Here is a 25,262-nt window from a genome sequence, read left to right as displayed (position 1 = left end):
CTTACTTTACTCTCCTATCCCCCCTTTTATAAATTAAAAAGTGAAGCCTACCTAGGTCCAGCCTAAGCAATCCTCCGCCTTTATCTTCAGACATAATGACTGTATAGGAGAAAACAATAACTAGAGAGCATTCATAACTGACACATGAATAATGATCCCAGATAGAATACAACTGCCTTTATCTTTTCTTAAAGAATTGTGTTCATCCAGCGGTTTATTGCTTTGTTTTTCCCCAATATATGGAGTTTCTTGCTTTAAAAAAAGCAAGCATATTTATAGGGGGGAAAGGAAGTTGGTTCTTAGCTGATAATAAACAAATGCAGATTTGAGAACTGCAAGAAATGAACAGCCATCCTTTGGGAACAATTTGTGGATGGTGTTTACAGGGTTTGGACCATAATGGAACAAGTATTAAGTTCCTGAAAATCTGTGTGGTATAGGTTGTTCTTCAGATTTTGAGCTCACACACTCATTTTTGTACCCCCCCCCCAAATTGTTTTCTGTTGCAACTTTATCTGCTCCATTTGAGATGAACAATTGTTTAATGCATGCCTGATTCTGGAATGTGCTTCATTCATGGTCCAACAAACAATTCATGAAAGAGAAAGATCTAAATATGATAGGGTCCTCATTTAATGTTTATCCAGTGCTGTAGCCAAGATTCTTAAAAATCCTCTTTTTTAGACGATCCTTACAACATTGAATTATTCTTCCATTTTCAGTTGCAAGGGACCTCAAAGTGTATTTTTGGTCTGATTCCTAATGCAAGATTCAGCTCAAAATGTAAGGATCGTCTAAAAAAGAGGATTTTTAAGAATCTTGGCTACAGCACTGGATAAACATTAAATGAGGACCCTATCATATTTAGAACTTTCTCTTTCATGAATTGTTTGTTGGACCATGAATGAAGCACGTTCCAGAATCAGGCATGCATTAAACAATTGTTCATCTCAAATGGAGCAGATAAAGTTGCAACAGAAAACAATTTGGGGGGGGGGGGGTACAAAAATGAGCATGTGAGCCTTTCCCTTTTAAGAAATTGCTTGTCAAGATTAAAAAATTTCAAAATTATAGAGTTCGTAGCATTCCAATGTAAACAACATAAGAAGTACTTTAGGTAATGGTAAAGGTAGTCCCCTGTACATGCACCAAGTCATTACTGACCCATAGGGGGACGTCGCATCACGACGTTTTCTGGGCAGACTTTTGTTATGGTGGTTTGCCGTTGCCTTCTCCAGTCATCTATACTTTACCCTCAGGAAACTGGGTACTCATTTTACTGACCTCGGAAGGATGGAAGGCTGAGTCACCCTTGAGTCGGCTACCTGAACCCAGCTTCTGCTGGGATCGAACTCAGGTCATGAGCAGATCTTGAGCTGCAGTACTGCAACTTACCACTCTGCGCCACGGGGCTCTTAAAGAAGTACTTTGCGGAAGAAAAATCCTTTCCTGAAATCCTTATGTGGTTCTTACTTTGCCGCTCAGTGTGATGATAAAGATGTTTCCTCTCAACGTAGCACTGGGTTTCTTGCCTTTGCCCAACATCTGGGCAATTTCCCAGTGTATAGAAGAGTGTCATAATCAAGATAGTGCCAACGCAGAAGAACCCCCGAGGAAGATAAGAAGTAGTGTGGTTAGGTGACCCTTATTCTGGCTTCTGATGTGTTGGCAACTAAGTTCCATGGCTATGAGAAGGCTACAGGATTAGCCCCTTGTCTTGCGGGGCAAGTGAATGGCGCAGGTGGCCCCCCAGCCACCCGCGCTGCGTTTGCCTGCCCCGTAGGACAAGGGGCACGTGGCAAGCCGGCTGCCCCTTGTCCTGCGGGGCAGGCGAATGGCGCGGGCGACCTCCCAGCCACCCACACTGCCACCACCAGCTCCACAGGATGGGGCACGCGGCAAGCGTGCCCCCTGTCTTGCCTCCCACCTGCTCCTGGGGTGGCAGCTGCACCTAGCGCCCCCTTTTTGGTGGTGCTGGGGGCAGACTACCCTCCCCCCCCATCGATCCGGCCCTGGTTCTGACAGCAGCTCTCTGGATAATAGATGAAGAAAAGTCTTCCTTTTTTCCAACAAAATAAGCACCTGGTGCTCATGTCTACCATCTTGCAGGTTCAAGCCCACTGGCCAAAGAGGTGCCAATAAAGGAAGAATGCAAGAATGAAAAGGGCAAAACAGAATGGCCAGGATTCAGTGTGCAACAGACAGCATCCAGTTTATAATAATAATAACGTTCGATTCATATACCGCCCTTCAGGACAACTTCATGCCCAGTCAGAGCGGTTTACAAAGATGTCATAATTATCTCCACAAGAAAACACCCTGTGATGTGGGTGGGGCTGAGAGAGCTCTGAGAGAGCTGTGACTAGCCCAAGGTCACCCAGCTGGCTTCAAGTGGATGAGTGGGGAATCAAACCCAGCTCTCCAGATTAGAGTCACGCTCTCTTAACCACTACACCAAACTGGCTCTAGTTTGCATGTGGAGTGCCTGTACCCGAGGGAGGGCAGACATGCAGAATTTTATTTCAATGCTTGGGGATTGAATGCTAAGAAAATAAGTTGAGTGTGCAGAAGAGCCCAAAGGCAAAGATGAAAGGGGCAAAAAGGTTCATTAAAACAGAATCGGCCTGTACAACCAGGAAAAAAACCCTGGTCTTTCCTAACCCTGCTGCCTGGACTCCTTTGTAACTGGAGCCTGCAAAGAACTGAATTTGGATCTTAGCCCACACAGCATGTAATCTGACGCTGAGCCACTCCCGTTCTTAATGTACATGGGACATCGGGTCTTTCGTCGTCCAGAAAATATTTGCAAGCCATTCTGCTTGCCTCACTTTCTTCCAGAGAGCCAGTTTGGTGTAGTGGTTATGAGCGTGGGACTCTAATCTGGAGAGACGGGTTTGATTCCCCACTCTTCCACTTGAAGCCAGCTGGGTGACCTTGGGCTAGTCACAGCTCTTTCAGAGCTCTCTCAGCCCCACACACCTCACAGGGTAATTGTCGTGAGGATAATAATAACATACATTGCAAACTGCTGTGAATGGGCATTAAGTTGTCCTGAAAGGCGGTATATAAATCGAATGTTATTATTATAAATCAAATATTATTATTTTTCGTGTATGCAGATGATGCATAATGCCACCCTGGGCTCTGCTCTAGTTTCTCTTTGGCCATGGGTAACCGATTCTGTTTTAATGAACCTTTCTCCTCTTTTCATCTTTGCCTTTAGGCTTTTCTGCACACTGAACTTATTTTGTCAGCATTCGATCCCCAAGCATTGAAATCAAATTGGGTATGGTGCTTCTGCATGTCTGCCCTCCCTTGGGTACAGGCGCTCCTCATGCAAACCGGGTGCTGTCTGTTGCACTATGGATCCTGGCCAGTTTGGTGTAGTGGTTAAAAGCGGCAGGACTCTAATCTGGAGAGCCAGTTTGATTCCCCACTCCTCTGCTTGAAGCCAGCTGGGTGACCTTGGGCTAGTCACGGCTCTCTGGAGCTCTCTCAGCCCCACCCACCTCACAGGGTGATTGTTGTGAAGATAATAATAACATACTTTGTAAACTGCTTTGAGTGGGCGTTAAGTTGTCCTGAAGGGCGGTATATAAATCGAATGTTGTTGTTGTTGTTATTTGTTTTGCCCTTTTCATTCTTGCATTCTTACTTTACCGAGGACATCGGGTCTTCCATAGAAACCCCACCAGCTCATGAATAGGCCCTTTTCTTCCACATGGGTGTTTTTTCATCTTGAACCCAATTTTTGTAGCCTCTTGTTTTCAAGAACACACAGACCTTTTGTTTCCCCTTTTTAAATCTTCTGTTAGGAGCTCGACATATCTTTCTTTTACAGCAGCTGTGTTGTTGCTGACATTTTAATTTTCAGTTAAAATTTTTAATTAAAATATATAATTTGGTGTGGCAAATCAAAATGGACTCAAATTATACTTGTAAGTTTGGCTCAGGTGAATTTATGAATTGGTGTCAAGGACGCTGACATTACATTAATCCTTCTAGCAGCAATAAACTGCCAGAAAACAGGCAGTGTTTTTTTTTTGTTAAGGATTAAAAATATGTCCATCTTACAATACAACAGTTGTCACTACAGATGTAGTTTGTTACATTCTGTACCACCTCAGTTTCCCTAAATATAGTACTTAAAACACCTTATCTGTTGCTTAGGTTGTGGCAGTCCTCTACAAATGCCAAGCCCCCTATGGAGGTGGGGGATCCCTTTTTGAGCTCTCATTGCCCATGGCAGTGGCAAAATAAAAAGGACCCTGGCACCAGTATGATGTCACTTCCAGGGAAAACCTGTGTGCCAGATAGCTTTAGGAACCATTTGAAACTCTATGGTTTTACCACAGAGTTTCCAGTGATACCTAGAGATTCTTTTCACCATTTTCAGGTTTCACTGGAAGTGATATTCTCACGCTGGCATTAACACTCCCCGCCATGTCCCTGCCCCCAGTCCTCCCCCAGGTTGTAGGATTGCTCATCCTGGCAACCCCACAGTCCTCTTCACCCCCAGTGGTGTCAATGCAAACTAGGAGTGAGGATGAACTTCAGTGAACTGCTGATGGCAGCTTCATTGACTTTCTTTTTGAGGGTATCTGTACCCAGCTGGGCTGGCAGGGGAGCTTGGCAAGATGTCACGCAGTGCCCCCACCTGACCAAAGGCAATACCTCAATCACAGTGATCCAACCCAAAGGGAAATGAGCAGGCAGAAGAGTGAGCAGTGGCACAGCAGAGGGCGGACAAAGAACAGCTTGGTGGTCTGTGCGCACACCAGTCGAGGGTGAAGTTCTACTCCCTTTGGGGGGACAGCAGAGGCTAGTTTAGGCACACCTCCCTCCCTCTGTGTGTGTTTGCCCACATGCCAGCAGTGGCACTAGGTGGTTCCTCCTCTTTCAAAGAGTAAAGGGAGGTAATCTCTTGGCACTGAAGGCGTGGATAGTACTTGCTTGGGTGAGTAATTGAAAGGAAATCCTACTCCGAGTATCACAATGAAGTCGGAGCTGCCAAATTTCCAGAAACCCACTATTGTATTCCGGGTTTAATCAAGAACAACTTGGATATCCTTGAGAGAGTCATATAAAACAACAAGTGACCGCTGGGCGTAACTGTTAATGCTTTCATTGATGCCTTCCTACACGGACATGTCTTAGACATACTTCCTGTGTTCCTTCTTCTTTCACCAATGGATGTCCTGGTTATTATTTTTGTCTCCTCTTGGACAAATCATTGGCAAAACAGATTTTTCTTAAGTCAGTTAATGTTTTCACAGAATGTTTCCTGAAAATCATTTTCTGTTCCATCCCCCCACCCCGAACTCCTATAATAATTATTAAAACAGGACACAGAATAGGGGGAAAGCCATTACAATCTCACCTCCCTCTGTACATTTTGAATGGGTAATATTCTCCTTGTAGACTTTGCTATGGTTTTTCTGTCACACGAGGGTATCCTTTGTCAGCAACAACGTTTCCTTTCTTTGTGATGAGAAGCTCAAAATGAAGTTTCTCTTGAGTCTCCTGTACAATATCCTTTCTTCTTGTCCTTTGCTGTGCTAAAAACTCATTTCAAACACTCTTAATAGAGGGCTTTCTGCTTTTCCCTTTTGGCTAATGAATCCTCAGTGAATAGAGGAGTATTTTAAACAGGATATACATAGGGGACCCTTTATCATCACTAGGCTATGTAACACGTGTTTCCTGTGGGCCAATATCCCCCCTTTCAGTGGGACGTCTGTTCTAAGTAATCAGCTTTCTTCTACTTGGAAGGATTATAGGTTTGCTAACTCTGAGTTGGGAAATTCCTGGAGATATGAAAGTGGACCCTGGGGAGGGTGGGGTTTGGGGAGGGGAGGGACCTCAGTGAGGTATAATGCCGTAGAGTCCATCCTTCAAAGCAGCCATTTTCTCCAAGGGAACTGATCTCTGGATCCTTTTCAGTCTGGGCTATGGGATGGAGATGGCATTGATGGCTTTACTCAGGGCTCATTTCGAGGGGGAACGTGCAGGAACGCAGTTCCGGCAGTTCCCCAAAGAGGTCACATGACAGGTGGCCTCGCCTACTTGACTCTCAGCCATTTGGGGCCCATTTTGGCCTGGATTGGGGTCGAAACAGCCTGGATTGGGCCTCTGATGGGTGATGGATCACTCTCCCGCTCAGCAGCAGCCCAATCCTGACCGTTTTGGGCCCCCTTTCAGCCATTTTCAGTCCCCTTTTGCCATTTTGAGCCCAATTTTGGCCCTGAATGGCCAGGATTGGGTCCAAAACAGCCAGGATGGGTGACATCAGGGGGTGTGGCATATGCAAATCAGTTATGCTAATGACACTTCCAGTGATGTCAAGGGGCATGGCATATGCTAATGAGTTATGCTAATGAGTTCCTCCAGCTCTTTTTCTACGAAATGACCCCTGGCTTTACTTGATGGCGTCCATCTGAGTATAGACAAAGGCCACACTTCTTCATTGTCTTCTGGATCTCTCTGCAGCCTTTGATGCAGTAGACCATGTCATCCCGTTGAGGAGTTTGGAGGCAGAAGTAGGTATCAAGAGATGTGACTTGGACTGGTTGAAATCATTCCTCATGGAACAGACCCTCTATCTTCAGTGTGGAAATTATCTTGCAAACACAGTTAAGAGTAGGATTCCCAGGTGCCCGCCAGGGGCAGGCAAACTCCTCGGGATTTGTCTCCTCATCCGCTGATCACTGAGCGATCAGCGGAAGCAGGCAAGCTCCTCAGGAGCGCAGTGATGTCACTTCCGAATTGGGCCCCAAATGGGCCGAATGAGCCCTGTGCTGAGCGCGGGAGTGCTCCCACAGCCAGACTGACAATATCACTTATGGAAGAGGTTTGCGCATGCGCGCTCTCGCTCACAAGGAATTAAAAAGAAAAGAAAAGGTAAGTGCCAGGTCCCAACCCTCCTGGTGGGAGGATAGGGGGATCTGGCAACCCTAGTTAAGAGCCCAGGGGTTATACTAGATCCAGCATTGCTGCTAGAGAAGCAAATTAATGCAGCTGCAAAAAAAAAATGCCTTCCCCATACTCAGTTTAGCTTGGAAGATGACCTCCTACCTTTTTGCTCAGCTTTATATCTTGTATTTTGGACATTTTCGCTATAAATAGCCACATTTATTCTCCACATATGAATGTAAATGGCCCTCCCCTCCACCAAGTATATTTTACACATTACGATCGAGATGTCCGAACTGTTTGTTTTTGCCGGAAAAACTGGCAGTAGTTATCAGTGATACCTAACAATGGATATTTTTAAAACGGTTGCTCTTAAAACAGTGGGGGGAAGGAATGGAGGCATCAGGGAGGGGAGGGGACAAATGGAGCAGGAAACAGTAGGAAAGTGGGAAATGGCGTGAGCAGCAGCTGGAAGGCAGAGAAGGGGCAAGGCAGAGAGGGGGTAGCTGTGTAGGGAAAAAACGGGCAGAAAAAGCACGCAGGCGAGAGGGAAGGAGGGAAAATGAGGCAAGTGGCTGTCTGATGTATTATCCTGTCTCACATACAAGTTGTAGTCTCCATTCCTCTCCTTCAAGTCCATGTTATCTTTTTACGTGCAGGAGAACCGATATTTCGGAGCCGAACTAGACATTAGGGTGTCCTGAAGTGTGAGCAGGGGGCGCTACTGCCATTTTACAACTGAACTTTGGCCGTTTAAAAAGGAAGGTGGGCTGTTTTGGTGCTTGAAGAGGCACAGGTGTGGGGGAGACCACCTGGTCCCACTGCACTTTGGGGCCTCCCTCACAGAATGTGTAAATGACCGAAATTCACCTCTAAGATGGCGGTATAGGACCCAGGGATGGGGCAACATCTGGTTTGGCCCTCTGATAAAGGCCCTTCAAAAAGCGCTAGAATTACAGGAGTTTTTGTTTCTTAGTTGTCCCCCCCCCCAGCTAAAGACTGACCCATAAACCCTGTTCCCTGCAAACCTTCATTCTTATCCCATGCTCTTTAGCTATAGAAGGCCAGATCCTGACATCTGGCTGTTTAATCTGTTCTCAAGTAGGAACATTTAATTTGCAAATGATTTCTTATATCTGATATGACAGTGCCCCCGATGCAATTACGAGCTATCAATTTGCTCTGTAAAATAACTGGGGGAGATAAAAGATTAGCCAAATAACCCTATCAGTTTGCAGCCAAACTGAAATCTAGTTTATTTCAAGAGGCAGCCCTATGGATCTTTCATGGATAAGGAGATTGTTACTGATACTTCTCACATCATCAGCTGCTTCTCCGTATAGCAGAGATCATTGTTAGGAATCTCAGGAGAAAAAAAAATCAAAGCATGCACTGGGAATCTGAAGGCTATGTGTAGTGAATGAGTGAACGAATGAATTTATTTGCGGTCAGAGACCATAACAATGGCAAAACATCCTTAGCAATCAATAGAATAATAAATCCAGCGTAAAAATATAAAGGACATAGAAAAATACATTTAGCATTTAAAATCTTATCTTAAAATGTATACAGTTCTCTGGGAACCACAGGAATTCTAATATTTAAAACATTGACATTAAAATAGTTAAAATCGTAAAAAATTGCAGGACAGACTATGTATGGCTATTCTTCTTCTTATGGAATTTAACCAAATAGAGACAGAATTTGGCTATTTGCCTGGAGATAGGCTATGTGTAGTAGATGCCTATGAAGATCTTAATTAGGGCTGTCAGCCTCCAGGTGGGCCTGGAGATCTCCCAGAATTACAACTGATCTCCAGATAACAGAGATCAGTTCCCCTGGAGGATATGGCTGCTTTGGAGGGTGAAATAATATGGCATTATATCTCACCGAAGCCCCGTCTCTCTCCCAAACCCATCCTCTCCAGGCTCTACCCACAAAATCTCAAGGAATTTCCAAACCTGGAGCTGGTAACCCTAATCTTAATGATGCTATCTCACATCTCTACTCTCTGAAACCAGTTTGTTAGCTCTAGGTTGAATGTAGCATCTATGATTGTGCAGGCAATACTTGCGGCGCCAGCTGTGGCTTCCTTTTTTTTTTTAAGCTATGGCATGGGAAACTTTGGTGAGCTTCATTCTCCAGGGCCGTCTGCACATAGCAGCATTTTTAATATCTTTAGTTTACTCAGTGGCACATTGGTTTGTTGTATTGTGTGTGTGATGATCAGAAAGGTAGCGATTGGGAACCTGGCTAGAAGAGAGGGAAAAATAAAGGTGGGGATGCTGTCTTTTTGACTTTTTAAAAGTGAGGGGTAGTTTTCAGACCTTCTTGGAACACAGTCGTGTTAAGATGGGACATAGAATCGTAGAGTTGGAAGGGGCCATACAGACCATCTAGTCCAACCCCCTGCCCAGTGCAGGATCAGCCTAAAGCATCTCTGACCAATATTCATCCAGCCTCTTCTTGAAAACTGGCAGTGAGGGGGAGCTCACCACCTCCCTAGGCAGCTAATTCCACTTTTGAACTACTCTGACCGTGAAAAAGTTCTTCCTAATATCCAGCCAGTACCTTTGTGCATGTAATTTAAGCCCATTGCTTCGGGTCCTACCCTCTGCTGCCAACTGGAACAGCTCCTTGCCCTCCTCCAAATGACAGCCTTTCAAATACTTAAAGAGAGCAATCATGTCCCCCCACCCTCAACCTCCTCTTCTCCAAACTAAACATTCCCAAGGCCTTCAGCCTTTCCTCGTAGGGCTCAGTCTCCAGACCCCTGACCATCCTCGTCGCTCTCCTCTGCACCCTCTCGATTTTGTCCACATCCTTTTTGAAGTGAGGCCTCCAGAACTGCACACAATACTCCAGGTGCGGCCTGACCAAGGCAGTATAGAGAGGGGCTATGACCTCCTGCGATTTCGATGCTATGGCCCCTTTGATACAACCCAGGATTGAATTGGCCTTTTTTGCCACCGCATCACACTGACTGCTCATATTTAGTTTACAGTCCACTCTGTAATTTACAGTCCACATGAAAATAAGTACCATGGAAATGGAAGGCAGGGGATCTCTAGATTTTGGATAGTTCACTAGCAGACTGCAAGGTTATCTTAGCATTATTTTTATCCCCCCTGGCAGAAAGGAGGGGAACAATCCAAGGTTGCATCTACACATCTTTCGATACTGCAGTATTGCTGCGAGTTGTCCACAAAGAAAAAGCAAGCCACAAAAGGTTGCTATAGCAGTAATATAGTACAATATCCAGTGTGGTGCAACTGCAGCCCAGTGTTGTGTAGCACGGTCCTATGCATGCTTCCTTGGAAGTAAACAGACATCAGACCAGTGTTCAGAAGGATTAAACCCCCGGAAACTGAGGACAGTGCAATCCTATTGGAAACTACTCCAGTCTAAGCCAGTTGAAATAAATTAGTTTAGCCTCCCATAACTCTGTACAGCGTTGCACTGAGGAGACTGGACTTCTGATCTAGTATGACTGGGTGAAGTAATTACCGCAATATTGATTCCTTTTGCCTATCTCCACACCACAAATAGAAACTGGTTTTATCCCAGTGCATTTGCCATGGCTTTTCTGACAAGCAGGGCTGTCACCTGTTCAAAAGAAATCCTAATAGCTTCTGAAATTGTATATAAGCTTCAGTTGAGTCATTTGATCTGCATACATTTGTATATGATTAAAGCAATATTTCCGAGGAAGGGGAGGGGGAAGTTCATTCCTGTCTTTGTTTTGAGAAGATATAACAACAACAACAACATTCGATTTATATACCGCCCTTCAGGACAACTTAATGCCCACTCAGAGCGGTTTACAAAGTGTTATTATTACCCCCACAACAATCACCCTGTGAGGTGGGTGGGGCTGAGAGAGCTCCGAGAAGCTGTGACTGACCCAAGGTCACCCAGCTGGCTGCAAGCAAAGCAGTGGGGAATCAAACCCGGCTCTCCAGATTAGAGTCCCGTGCTCTTAACCACTACACCAAACTGGCTATGCACATTGTACGTGCTTACAATGTAGTTGGCACCTTCTTAGAAGAGGCATTCCTTGTCAAAGAGAGTAGGAAGGGGGGAATGCTTCTTCTAAGATGGCATCCCTCACCCAATTTTTAAAAAAATATTTGCAAAAAAAATCAAATGCAAAGAAATATGCTTCCTGAAGCCACTCCTTTTTTTAAAACCAATGAGAAGATTTTAATCAGTTCGTCAGGGAAACCTTTTCTGCTCTATCTCGAGGGACCCAAAGGATTTATACCTTTGTAGGGACCCTAAAAATTCTCCATCAGAAATCACTGATTTGAGATGTTCCCTAGAGGAAAGTCATGGCAATTAAAACTGGTTTAAAGTTTGAAATGTAGCTATACCCATAGTCCAATTTAGACCAATTGGTCTCTTTCAGCTTGCAAGTCCAAATAAGTGCAGAAATAAAAATACTTTATTTTAGACTTCTATTGGAAGTCTTTCACTGAAATACCATTTGGAAAAAATAAAAAGGATCTTGGAAAACCATATAATCATCTGCATTAATTTATACTTTGAATTTATTACAATTGTGGAACAACGAAAATTGTACCATGGAGCTCTAGGAATAGGAAAAAGCTTTGACCTCATGTACTTGCTTAATTGTCTTGTCTTTTGATTTTAATCCAAACTGTTATGGAAAGCATTTCAACAGATGAAGCAAATTACTTGTCATTAAAAGTTTTTAAATCTCTGCTCTGGCAATGCAGCAGAAGATCAAATGCTTGATGCTTAGAGGTCTGTTATTTCTTTTCAATCTAATTGGGGACTTTGGATCATTTATTCCTTCTTATTCATAGACTGATGTATATGGCACTGTGTGTTGGACTAGTATTTGTAGCATGAGGCAGCCTCAAAAATACTTTGGAGAATGAAGAGAGAGAATTTTTAGTGACATTGCATGCATTATCTCAGAGAACAGATGGGTGTTTGCATTTTATGTTACCGCTAGCAATGGGGGCTACACAGCGGTGTATACAAGTAAATTGCAGTATTCAAATGGCCTTGCTGTAGATGTTACTTTTCAGTGTATTTTATAACTTTCCAGTCTCTCCTCAGCCCTTTTAACGTGGATAGCTGAACTGGTGTTTGAATATGGCATGAAGCATTACATCATAGATGTAAGCTGCCGTACCGAGTGTCATCATGATATCTAGGGCTTTTTTTCTGGGAAAAGAGGTGGTGGAACTCCGTGGGTTTGCCAGCACAAGGGGCAACTCTTGGCAGGAAGTGGTGCCCCTAGTACCACATGCACATGCGCAAAGTGCACGCACGCTCCCAGGACCACACAATGACATCAGTTTGGAACAAGGGGGGAGTTTTTTAAAGTTTAAATCGCCCTTGGCGAAAATGGTCACATGGCCAGTGGCCCCGCCCCCTGATCTCCAGACAGAGGGGAGATTAGATCACCCTCCGTGCCAGCTGGTGTGGAGGGCGATCTAAAATCCCCTCTGTCTGGAGATCAGGGGGCGGGGCCACGAGCCATGTGACCATTTTCAAGAGGTGCCGGAACTCCGTTCCACTGCGTTCCTGCTGAGAAAAAAGCCCTTGTGATATCTGAATGCGCAAGAGAGATGTCACATGACATGTTTTGCATTTCAGTGGTTGAGTTGGGACTCAGAACTGAAATATGGAATAGTGTCATGAAATGCAAATCAACATTCATTCTTCGAACTTCAAGGCAGGTATTACAGCTCCCATCCTTCCAAGAAATACATGCCAAAGAAAGGTTCCCTAGACTTCTGAGAATGTGCAGAGTGGCTTTTCTTTTCTAAAACATTATCTCAAAATGCTGCCCTCTTGTTCTTTCCAAATAACGAGCATGCCATATTCTAAGCCTCCTGTTTAAGGGGGAAACTTTTAAGTCTCTCTACGAGATGCAATGTTAGCTGGGAAGCAAAGTTTAAAAAGACAGAGCTGGTGGAGATCACTCCTGAGAGGGTTTGTTAATTCCATCTTTGCCTTCTCAAAGACTTTGTCAATTTCACCTCTCCAGTCTAAAACTGTGCAATAATTCAACCAGAAGGCAGCGAGGAATGGAAATGGGCTGGAGCTGACTTCTAGGGCCAGGCTTCGACCTGGAGAGGTTATCATGGGCTGACATTTTCATTCTGGCATTTCACAGCCCCTTCACACAGCTCCAGTGTATAGCAAAGCCTTTGCCCTGCCACTGGCTCTGTCTTTTAAAACTATCCTTCCCAGCTACCATTGCATCCCCTGACACGTATTCTTCACATATCAGATGTCTCGTGTAGAGAGACTCTCAGATAGCCTGAATAAGGCAGCAAGCCAAGACGTAGTTGGAACGGTGAGACCATAGGTACAGTTTTGTACTTTTTTTTAGGAAAGAAAGGTATGTGCTGTAAAAGAAACTGAAATGACCCTTAAAAAGGTAGAAAGCCAAAAACATATCCAAAATGTCAAAAAGCCTAAAAATAGAAAAATAGAAACCTCTCTGTTCTGCCTGGTGCCAAATTTTCAGTGTCAGGCATGAAAGGAAATCCTGCATTCAGTTATCAGTATGTAGGTTTTCTCACAAGTTAGACTCATTCAATTTTGTGCAGTGGTTTATTTATCCCCTGTCCATGCCCTCCAGAAAAAAAACTCTCTTACCCAATTTCTGGAAGGCCATCACTGGAGATGGCCTCTCTTTAGACTTCAGAAGAGGAAGTTCCCGACCTTGGGGGCAAGTGCGTAGAAGACCCTCTTCTTCACGTCCACACAGAAAAGATCCACTGCAGAAGCTGTAGGTAGAGTCCTGCAGACCATAAAGCTATGAATGAATCAGCTTCTTGTCGGATAGGGAAGGTTCTATATATGGTTGATTGGCTGGCTTGCCTAAAATTCTGATCAGTGAACCAATAGGAACAGCAGGGTTGAACTACCATCTTGCCCCTCTGTGTTGCCCAGACAACACAGTAACAAGGGGCTAAGTACTACATTCGGAGTAACTGATGGATCCTTCTACATCACCTCTGGTATCAACGCTCAAAGTGGTGAGCATGCCATGGAGAAGAGTGATAAACATATGAATCCTGCTCTGGGATTTATCCATGTTTCCATATCTTTTCCTATAACTTTTCCGCCCTTTTTCTCTTGGCCTCAAATTCCTGGCCTTTAACCACCTTGTATCTGACCCAATCTAAGGCCTTGTTCTCACATGCAGAATGAGATGTTAGAGGCCTGAGGAAGCTGAAATGAATGGTACCTGTTATGAGTGACCCTTGCTTTCTCTAGGGTAGATTTTGCCTTTAATCTTTCCCTTAACACCCTCTGGGTAGTTTGCTGCCACCAGGATTCCAAGATATTTTATTTAAGTTTTCCCTTTGGTAACGTGCCTAAGCGTCAGGCGCCTTCGTGGTTCTATGTGGTCCTGAGGATAGGAATGGGATATAGCAATGACAGCTACTCTGGGACATAATAAAAACAAAATAAACTTTTATTTTTTCAAGAAGCGTATCGGTTTCATAAAAGTAGTTCTTGGTCCTTAAAGTTACTTCATTTAAACTCATTCACACAGATCTCTTCCAAGGCTTCACACACAGTTAGCCTCTTTCTCTGACTCAATATTTCTCTCACAGCCGTGCTTAAAGTTACTCAGGCAGCACACAGCTTGCCTGCTTTCTTCTGACTCAATATTCCTCTCACAGAAATGCTTAAAACCCCTCAGGCAGCACACAGCTTGCCTGCTTTCTTCTGACTCAATATTCCTCTCACAGAAATGCTTAAAAACCCCTCAGGCAGCACACAGCTTGCCTGCTTTCTTCTGACTCAATATTCCTCTCACAGAAATGCTTAAAACTCCTCAGGCAGCCCACAGCTGGCCTCCCTTTCCCTGACTGAGTGTCCTTTCACGAGCATGCTCAGTTCAGGTTCCACACAGGTTATATTTCTGTCATAAATACTTCCACATACTCAGGCAGCACACAGCTTGCCTGCTTTCTCTTGACTCAGTATTCCTCTCACAGAAATGCTTAAAACCCCTCCGGCAGCACACAGCTAGCCTGCTTTCTCTTGACTCAATATTCCTCTCACAGAAATGCTTAAAACTCCTCAGGCAGCACACAGCTTGCCTGCTTTCTCTTGACTCAGTATTCCTCTCACAGAAATGCTTAAAACTCCTCAGGCAGCACACAGCTTGCCTGCTTTCTCTTGACTCAGTATTCCTCTCACAGAAATGCTTAAAACCCCTCAGGCAGCACACAGCTAGCCTGCTTTCTCTTGACTCAGTATTCCTCTCACAGAAATGCTTAAAACTCCTCAGGCAGCACACAGCTTGCCTGCTTTCTCTTGACTCAGTATTCCTCTCACAGAAATGCTTAAAACCCCTCAGGCAGCACACAGCTTGCCTGCTTTCTTCTGACTCAATATTCCTCTCACAGAAATGCTTAAAACTCCTCAGGCAGCACACAGCTGGCCTCTCTTTCCCTGACTGAGTGTCCTTTCACAAACATGCTCAGTTCAGGTTCCACACAGGTTATATTTCTCTCATAAATACTTCCACATACTCAGGCAGCACACAGCTCGCCTGCTTTCCTCTGACTGAATATTTTCTCTCCACTCTCAGTCTAAACCGCCTTCGCTCTGCCCACACTCTCAGTCATGAGCCCATCATATCACTCACTCATCCCTCTCTCACCCCACTCTTCACCGATCTCACACCGAACATTTAAAGATACATGCACACATTTACTGGAAATCATCACAGTACCCATTCCGACTGCTGGCGGAGGATGGCTTTTGAAGTGTCCCCCTGTGTTGAACATCCCTTCTCCCCCACAGATAGAAAACCAACACAGCAAGCAAAGAAAGTGGGGAGAAGCTTTCTCCCTGCCACCCTCAAAGCTGAAACCCATCACCTCCATTTCAACTGCTACAGCCCATTCTACAACCCTCATGTAGGGTTGCCAACTCTAGCTTGGGAAATTCCTGGAGATTGGAGGGGGGGGTGGAATGTGGGGAAGGTAAAAAGGATTGTACTGATCCAGACTGCAGGTGCTGAATTCTGCCTTGGAACATCGCTTTGCATAAGAAGCTCCATGCAAATAGAAAATTATCCCAGCAAGGTGCCTTCCCATGACAGACTCAAAGGGGGAGGATGCTGAGAGCTTGGCAGTCTAAAACATAGTAGATGTGATAAAATTGTTGTCATAAATTATTCTTACCTGCATAAGCCAAAGAGACTGGACTTCTATAGGGGAGTAAGACCTTTGGAAATGGGTTAGTTGGACTGTGAAGTCAGAGATGGCAGGTGGATCCATTAATAGGCCTTCTTTAGACTGAGAGGAAAAGTTTATCGAAAGAGACTAATTAGGTAATGCATGTTTAGAGATTAGATGAGCACTCACAGTGCAGTCCTCCTGAACAGAGTTTTGGCCTTCTAAGCCTGGATTAGAAGAACTGCAACGTTTAAGGGTTGTACCGTCAGATACTTTAACGGAGGCATCGGGCCTGCCTGGATTCAATCCACAGAATTGTCAAAACCACGTCCCTTTTCCTCAGGTGTGGAATGCTTGTTAAATACTTTGTATGGTTGTAAATAAGTTATTTCTGGTTGTTTGGTCTTCTTAACTCACACCCTGCGAGCCTTTGCAGCAGGCTGCTAGGTAGATAAACATTCGAGAGACCCCACAAAGGCCTGAAGAGCCATCCTAGGGAGGGGTCTATGCAACAGGCAGGCCGTTTCAGAGAAGGATAGCAGTTTCCACCCCTCAGAATGTCACAAGGGGGAGAATCAAACCTTAAGAAATTCCCAGTAAATTTCATAAAACCAAGATAAGCAAAACACGAGCCCATCTCTAAGTTTTGCTGTCGGGTTTTCTCAGCAGTGGCTCTGTCCCTCTGGCAAGGAAAGAGGGCCGGCACCAATGCAGGGTCCAGGAGGAGAAAGAAAGGAAAAAAACAAACAAACAAGGTGCCAGTAGGAGGTCATTACGTTTAGGGATGCAAATCAGCACTCTGCTGGTTCGTCTCCCATGCCTGCCTTGAGCTCAGAAGATGGCCTTGGGGAAGCCACTCCTCTCAGCCCCAGCTGTATTGTGGGGATAATAATAACACTGACTTCGTTAACTGCTCTGAGTGGGGCACTAATCTGTCTAGAAGAGTGCTATATAAGTGCAGTTTTTATTAGTAGTAGTATCAGGGCTCATTTCGAGGGGGGACGCGCAGGAACGCAGTTCCCCAAAGAGGTCACATGTCAGGTGGCCCTGCCCACCTGACTCGGCCATTTGGGGCCCGTTTCAGCCTGGATTGGAGTTGAAATGGCCCGGATCGGGCCTCTGACTGGTGGTAGATCACTCTCCCACTCAGCAGTGACCTGATCCTGACCATTCTTGGGGCCCTTTTTGGTCATTTTCAGCCCCTTTTGAGATTTTGGGCCCAATTTCGGCCCTGAATGTCCAGGATTGGGTCCAAAACAGCCAGAATAGGTGATGTCAGGGGGTGTGGCATATGCAAATCAGTTATGCTAATGACACACTTCCAGTGATATCAAGGGGTGTGGCATATGCTGATGAGTTATGCTGATGACTTATGCTAATGAGTCCCTCCAGCTCGTTTTCTACGAAATGACCCCTGAGTAGTACTGTTCTCCTCCTACGGCACCTTTTCTTTCTCCTTTTGTACCCTATCCCTCTGGGACACCCCTTTCATAGTAGATTGCTTGGCCTGTTCCTTTTCAGACTTTGGTTGTCACTGAAACACATTTTTATTTTTATAAGGGCACATTTACTGGTGGTGATAGTCGAATCACTAGTTGAGGATTTTAAAACCGCACTTGGCTTCTCTTATACCTGTTTTTAATTTATGTGACATCAATTTAATTGTAATATATCTGTGATGTGGTTTTTATCTTGTATCCAGAGGAGTTAGCCGTGTTAATCTGTAGTAGCAAAATTGGAAAGAGTCCAGTAGCACCTTTAAGACTAACCAACTTTACTGTAGCATAAGCTTTCGAGAATCGCAGTTCTCTTCGTCAGATGCAAGTGGATTCTTCTCACACAGTTCCTTGGGTAGAACGTCCCGTTTTTTGCATTTAGAAAGGAAGATGATGTCTGTTTGTGTTTGTGCCAGTTTCTTCATGAGGTTGATGGATTTCCTCTCCATTCAGCTGAACGCAGTGCTTTCCACGGTCATAGATACAGAGGAGTTAGCCATGTTAGTCTGTAGTAGTAAAATCGAAGAGTCCAGTAGCACCTTTAAGACTAACCAACTTTACTGTAGCATAAGCTTTTGAGAATCACAGTTCTCTTTGTCAGATGCAATCTGATGAAGAGAACTGTGATTCTCGAAAGCTTATGCTACAGTAAAGTTGGTTAGTCTTAAAGGTGCTACTGGACTCTTTTCGATTTTATCTTGTATGTCACTCTGAGTACTCTTATACAGGTGAGAATTGTGACTCACAACTTTCATAAATACACACGCTCTGCTAAATAGCATGGATTGTGGCAGGGCTGTAAAATTTAAAAAGATGCATCACAACAAAAATGCGTACTATGACATGTATCCTACCCTTCCACTCGCTTCCTTTAGCCTAATGAGCTTATCTTCTCTGAGGGAAGAGCCGCTTTCATTGAAGGAGAGGTTTTTATGCTGGCGAAAGGCTTCAAACTTGCTGAATGGGGTGGTAAGATACAAGCCTATATTTTTCAAAAGTATTTATACCGTTGTAAAATTTTCCACTGTGTGTACTTCATGACTTATGGCAGAGTTAAAACAAAGAAAAATTGTTTTAGTCATATTTGCTTAACCCTTTGACTGTGGTGTGTTTGGTTAAGTGCACAGTTACCTACGTATGAGTACCACTGATTTCAGGTTCATTTTGAATTTATTTAGTTTCAGGAGGATAGAATAGCAAGATTTGAATCCAGTAGCACCTGAAAAACAAACAAGATTTCCAGAGTATAAGCTTTAGAAAATCAACTCGATGAAGGGTATCTGACAAATCGAGCTTGATTCTTTAAAGCTTCTTCCCTAGAAATCCTGTTGGTCTTAATTTGCTGCTGTCTCAAATATCGATGAATTTATTTAAATGCTCAGTATGGTAGTTAATGCATACATTTATGCTTTGTATTTTGTTTCTGTTTTTGTCACTTGATCAGAAAGTATTAATTGTTTTTCCTAAATTGCTTTACAGGACCCTGCAAACCAAAAATGTGGAAGGAAGAAGACAGTATCTTTCAGCAGCATGCCATCAGAGAAGAAAATAAGCAGCGCAAGTGACTGTATCAGCTTTATGCAAGCTGGCTGTGAACTCAAGAAAGTCCGACCGAGCTCCCGTATTTATAACAGATTTTTTACTCTTGACCCTGATTTGCAAGCACTTCGCTGGGAACCGTCTAAGAAAGATGTTGAGAAAGCTAAACTTGAAATTTCTGCTGTAAAAGAGATCCGGTTAGGTAAAAACACTGACACGTTTAGGAACAATGGCCTTGCAGATCAGATTTCAGAAGACTGTGCCTTTTCTATCATTCACGGGGAGAATTATGAGTCGCTAGACCTGGTTGCCAATTCAGCAGATGTGGCCAACATTTGGGTGTCCGGTTTGAGGTACCTGGTTTCTCGTAGCAAACAAGCGTTGGATTTGATAGACGGTCATCAGAATACTCCCCGGTTTGCATGGCTTAGATCTGTGTTCGAAGCGGCAGATGTTGATGGCAATGGGATCATGTTGGAAGATACAGCGGTAGAATTGATAAAACAACTCAACCCTGCCTTAAAGGAGTCAAAGATCAGGTTAAAATTTAAGGAAATCCAGAGGAGCAAAGAGAAGCTGACAACCCGTGTAACACAGGAGGAATTTTGTGAAGCGTACACTGAACTTTGCACTAGACCAGAAGTTTATTTTTTGCTTGTGCAGATCTCTAAAAATAAAGAATACCTGGATGCAAATGACCTCATGCTTTTTTTAGAAGCTGAGCAAGGAGTGATGCACATAACTGAAGAAATGTGTCTTGATATTATTCACAGGTATGAATTTTCTGAGGAAGGACAGTTGAAGGGTTTTCTTGCAATTGACGGATTTACCCAGTACTTGTTGTCCCCAGAATGTGATATTTTTGATCCCGAGCATCAAAAGGTTGTCCAAGACATGACTCAGCCTTTATCACATTACTATATCAATGCATCTCACAATACGTACCTAGTAGAAGACCAAGTACGAGGGCCAGCAGATATCAACGGTTATGTCAGGGCGTTGAAGATGGGCTGTAGAAGTATTGAGCTGGATGTTTGTGATGGTCCTGATGACGAGCCCATCATTTGCAACCGCAATAGCATGACATCTTCTCTTGCCTTTCGCCACGTCATCGAGGTAATCAACAAATTAGCTTTTGTTTCTTCCGAGTACCCTCTCATTCTCTGCTTAGGAAACCATTGTTCTGTAGAACAACAGAAGGTGATGGTTCTGCAGCTGAGGAAGGTCTTTGGAAACAAGCTTTACACAGATACTCCATTATCGTCAGAAGCATACCTCCCATCCCCAGAGAAATTAAAAATGAAGATCATCATTAAAGGGAAAAAGTTGCCATACGGTCAGGATTTGCTAGAGGGTGAGGTTACAGATGAGGATGAAGAAGCTGAAATTTCTCGAAGAATGTCAGAAGAATCCTTGTGGGAACCAAAGACGACCTGGTTATGTAAGGGGCTCTCTGATATGGTGTCTATATGCAAATCTGTCAAGTTCACAGATTTTGAGAGCTCCATGAAAAGCCAGAACTATTGGGAAATCTGCTCCTTCAGTGAATCAGAAGCTAGTAAAATTTCAAATGAGTATCCAGAGGACTTTGTAAACTACAACAAGAAATTTCTGTCTAGAATATACCCTAGTGCCATGAGAATAGATTCCAGTAACGTAAACCCGCAAGATTTTTGGAATTGTGGCTGCCAAATAGTAGCAATGAACTATCAAACACCAGGACCAATGATGGATTTACATACGGGATGGTTTCTACAAAATGGGGGCTGTGGTTATGTCCTTAGACCTTCTGTTATGCGAGAAGAGGTCTCATATTTTAGTGCAAATACAAAAGGCATCGTTCCAGGGGCCTCTCCTCAAGTTTTACACGTCAAAATCATCAGCGGTCAAAATTTTCCAAAGCCCAAAGGAGCATGTGCCAAAGGGGATGTGATAGATCCCTATGTGTGTATTGAAGTCCATGGTATTCCCGCAGACTGTGCGGAACAGAGAACTAAAACGGTTCAGCAGAACACCGATAACCCTATTTTTGACGAGAGCTTTGAGTTCCAGATCAATCTGCCCGAACTTGCCATGATCCGTTTTGTAGTACTAGATGATGATTATATTGGTGATGAATTCATCGGCCAATATACTGTCCCCCTGGAATGCCTACAGCCTGGCTATCGGCACGTACCGTTGCGTTCCTTTGTGGGAGAAATCATGGAACATGTGACGCTTTTTGTTCACATTGCAATAACCAACCGAAGTGGTGGAGGGAAGGCCCAAAAGCGCAGTCTGTCCGTGAGAATTGGGAAAAAAACAAGAGACTATACCATGCTGCGGAACACCAGCCTTAAAACCATAGATGACATCTTCAAACTCGCAGTCCATCCCTTAGGAGAGGCCACTGACATGAGGGACAACATGCAGGTAATGGAATGTTTTGATTTCCTTCATTATTGAAGAACTTGACTCACATTTTGAACGATTAATCTCAGTGGAACCGATTAATTGTGTTTTGGACATAAAAATGCAGAGCCGTATGTGAAAGAGATGGGGAGGGAAGGTGGCATGGTGTAGCCTGATCTTGTCAGATCTCGGAAGCTAAGCAGAGTCAGTCCTTGGATGGGAGACCGCCAAGGAAGACTCTGAAGAGGAAGGCAATGACAAACCCCCTCTGCTCCTTACTTGCCTTGAAAGCCCGTTGCCATAAGTCTATTAAGACGTGATGGCACTTTACATACACACGGCAAAGGGGTGAAATACCCCATTTAGTAAAGAAACTTTAAGGCATTGTACTTCACAGTGCTTCTGAAGGTATGACTGTAAGCCTGCAGAACCATAGTTCTTGAGTACTGATGAACCGGGCCTAATGTGAAGGGTTTGGGGGTTTTGCCTTAGTGTTCCCAAGTTCCACCATGGTCTCCTTGTTCTCTGGGACTGGCCAGCCGCAACGGGCTCATTCACGCGGTCGTGAAATTGATGGTTGTCTACAGCAGATGGGGCAGTGGACATGCATGCAAGCCAGATGGTGGACATATACCAGCAGATTTAACCGAGGCCATACATCCATATTCATACTTACCTGATTCCTTTGTTTCTTCCCCTCCACTAACTGGGAAGGAGTGAGGAAATTGGGGAGGAGTTGTGCATCAGACGATGTGTGATTTTGAACATGCAGTGGGTGGGGAAGGGAAATATCTCACAGCCCCACTGACTGCTACATGTCGAGTGTGTGAACAAGACCAAGGTCGAATGCATCCTTGGATCTATTGCGAGCCCCATGAAATCATGGTAGCATACCTTGGGACACCCTCAGACATTGTCCTTTAGTTTTGTTTATTTAAATATTTGTGTCTTGCTTTTCTCCTCGGAGAGACTCAAAGCAGCTCACAGCAACACAGTAAAAATTACAGTATAATTAAGCCAACCAATAAACAAAGCAACAGACTACCGTGGACTAGTGCAGGATTCAGTTCTTGGCCCTGTAAAGCACCTCGGAGTAGATTTTTAAACTCCTATGAATTCCATCTTCTTCAGAAGCCACGCACACCATGTGTATTTACAGTAAAAGCTTTGTCATTCGGCACTTGATCCACAATGCCCAGTTAACTGGAATAGCCCTGAGTCTTTGGGCACACGTGTATCCCATTCCCACTTTTCCAGCTTGATGATTCCAGCCCTTGCTGGGTTTCTGACAGCTGCCGCCTCCTAATATTGTCTTCAGGTTCCTCCTTCTCCTTTTGCATGGCTCGAGCTGTGAAGAACCAGCTCCGCTGGAGGGCTCTTTGGGAGCTGGCCCACTTGATTGCCTGTGCCTCTTCTGGAGGATGGCTCCATGTTTCAGGGGAGGAGAGGTCCCACCCAATTGCAGAGTCCGTTGCCATGATGTTTCTAATGTGGTGGGTTTGGCTGCTCCAGATTCCTCCACGTAGGGGGCAAGGAGGAGAAATAAGCCTGAGTATCTGGCACATTTGATGAACTGGCAATGCCCCATTTCCCTGGAGTATTGGATAAGAAAGTTTTTACCCCATTTGAAAAGTTTCCCATAAAGCATCAATTCATTTGTTGTAGAAAACTTGAATGTTCCCCCCGTCTCCTTTTTTTAAAAAAATCCAGGAGATGAGTGGTGAGTGACAAGTGGCAGAACTTTTCCTGCAATTATAGTATAGCTCACATATCCATTGGTATCACTAACATGAATTGAGAATAAGGAAATCTAGATTGTGTTTATTAAATATCTTTAAGGCTGATTATCTTGGATTTCATTTAGCACAAATACTAGCCATCAGGTTGTATTGAGGGTTGTACAGGAAGATCAAGACGGGCACGTGCTGTCAGACTGTAGCTCGTGACCTAGATGGTGAGACTTTATGATTTTTTTTTTAATTTTTCATCAGCATTTCATTTTTGTGTAGGTACATTCAGGCTAGGGACATGTGTGGGGTTTCATACCTTTGCATTTTCTGTATCACTGTTTTTGTTTCAGTGTTCCAGCAAGCGATCGTGTTGTATGTGGGAGGGGAACATGCTGTGTGTGTTAGCCACGCCTTCAGAAAAAGAAATCTGCTAATAACAGACAGAGCAGGTGATCTGACATCAACTCTGAAAAAGCGTTACCTAGTATAAAAATATATTTCAATTGCGTGGTGTTGCCCCGTAAATAGTTTTATTGTTATATCGCTAGCAGGCTGAGAAGCAGTTCTAACATCTGTTTTTTCCTCCATGCTCTGCAACCTGGATGTGCCACCAGGTTCACCTGCCCCAAATCTATAAGCATGTCTTAAAAACAAAAAGCATGAGAAACTATGGCCAAATCCACACGCACTCACCATCCGCTTATCTTGCGCCGTCATGGCAATTGGGTTCATTCTGCTACCATGCGGTGCATCATCACATTCACTCTCCCAGTGCGTCTTCGTGGCGCAATCAGTTCCCCACACGCCACTGAGTAAAGCGTTATAGTGGGCGGTTCCCTCCTCCGTTGTCAGCGTTGATGGCGCACGTCACTTCCCCCCCTTTTTTAAAAAAAAGTTAATTTTGCACTATACCGGTATTCCAACTTTTAAGAAATGGCAAGGTCCCCTCCCCCTCAACTTTGATTGGCCCATTTTTCACTCATCCCAGACCACTTTCTAACAATTGGCTGGTTGTTATGGCAGGCAAATTTGAAAATAATTTGTCACATTAAAACATTCTCCGGAAACCCTGCTACTCACAAAGTAGGTTTTCCGGTATACTGACCTTTACTGTGCAAATGCGCTATGAAAGCCCATTTTTTTTAAAAAAAGGGCCGGGCAAAAACAGATTTCCGCCATTATCACGTGGTATGGAAAATAGGTGCAATTGTGGTGCGGTGATGGCGGGGAACACGCGGAATGGGAAAGCGTGTGAGTATCTGCTTGAACAGTGCTGCGGTTGCGAAAAAGGCATGGAAACAAAAAGGAAGTGTGGATTCGGCCTATGTTTCCAGTAGAATAAAATTACTCCAAGTCAGGCCCCACCTTTCAAAACACAGAATGCTTTAAAGAAAGCACTGAACTAATTAGAAAACTAGTGAAGAGTCCAGTAGCACCTTTAAAACTAACCAACACTACTGTAGCATAAGCTTTCGAGAACCGCAGCATGCATCTGACGAAGAGAACGGTGGTTCTTGAAAGCTTATGCTACAGTAAAGTTGGTTAGTCTTAAAGATGCTACTGGACTCTTTACTACTTTGCTACTACAGACTAACACGGCTAACTCCTCTGGAACTAATTAGATGCATTTTAAAAACAGAGAGGCACATTCCCATCTAGTGCTATTGATTATTGCAATCCATTAGTTCCATTTATTAATCCAGTTATTGCAATCCAGATATTGCTGTCCATTAATCCATTGCAGTTCAGTAGCCTGCAGCTGGACTGGGATCAGGAAGAGCAGCTGACAATTATTATTTCTCTAATTTCCTTTGGGGAAATGGTTGGCTAATATTCCTGTACTAAGAAGGCCTGCTCTGAACCAGAAATGAGTATTAATATTGCTGGAAGATGGAAGGTTGTCTCTCTTTTTTTAACTTTGGTAGACTATAATTACTTTCCTACACACAGATGTTCCATTCATTTTGTATCTCAGTGGGATAATAATTGTATGCGGCAAAACACAG

At 44.1% G+C, this 25,262-nt stretch overlaps 1 protein-coding gene across 1 annotated transcript in view; it reads left to right on the top strand.

The window, feature by feature from the left end:
* Positions 1-25,262, top strand: part of PLCL1 (phospholipase C like 1 (inactive)) — a 300,959-nt gene that overhangs the window by 221,666 nt on the left and 54,031 nt on the right. Inside the window, exon 2 of the mRNA XM_054972560.1 lies at positions 19,076-21,547. Within this exon, the coding sequence (XP_054828535.1) occupies positions 19,127-21,547 (2,421 nt within the window). The 5' untranslated portion in view covers positions 19,076-19,126. The remainder of the gene's footprint in view (positions 1-19,075; positions 21,548-25,262) is intronic.

This window comes from Eublepharis macularius, chromosome 2 (assembly GCF_028583425.1).
Source record: "Eublepharis macularius isolate TG4126 chromosome 2, MPM_Emac_v1.0, whole genome shotgun sequence".
In the NCBI taxonomy this organism is placed as follows: Eukaryota; Metazoa; Chordata; class Lepidosauria; order Squamata; family Eublepharidae; genus Eublepharis; species Eublepharis macularius.
This window is presented reverse-complemented; position numbering and strand designations above follow the sequence as displayed.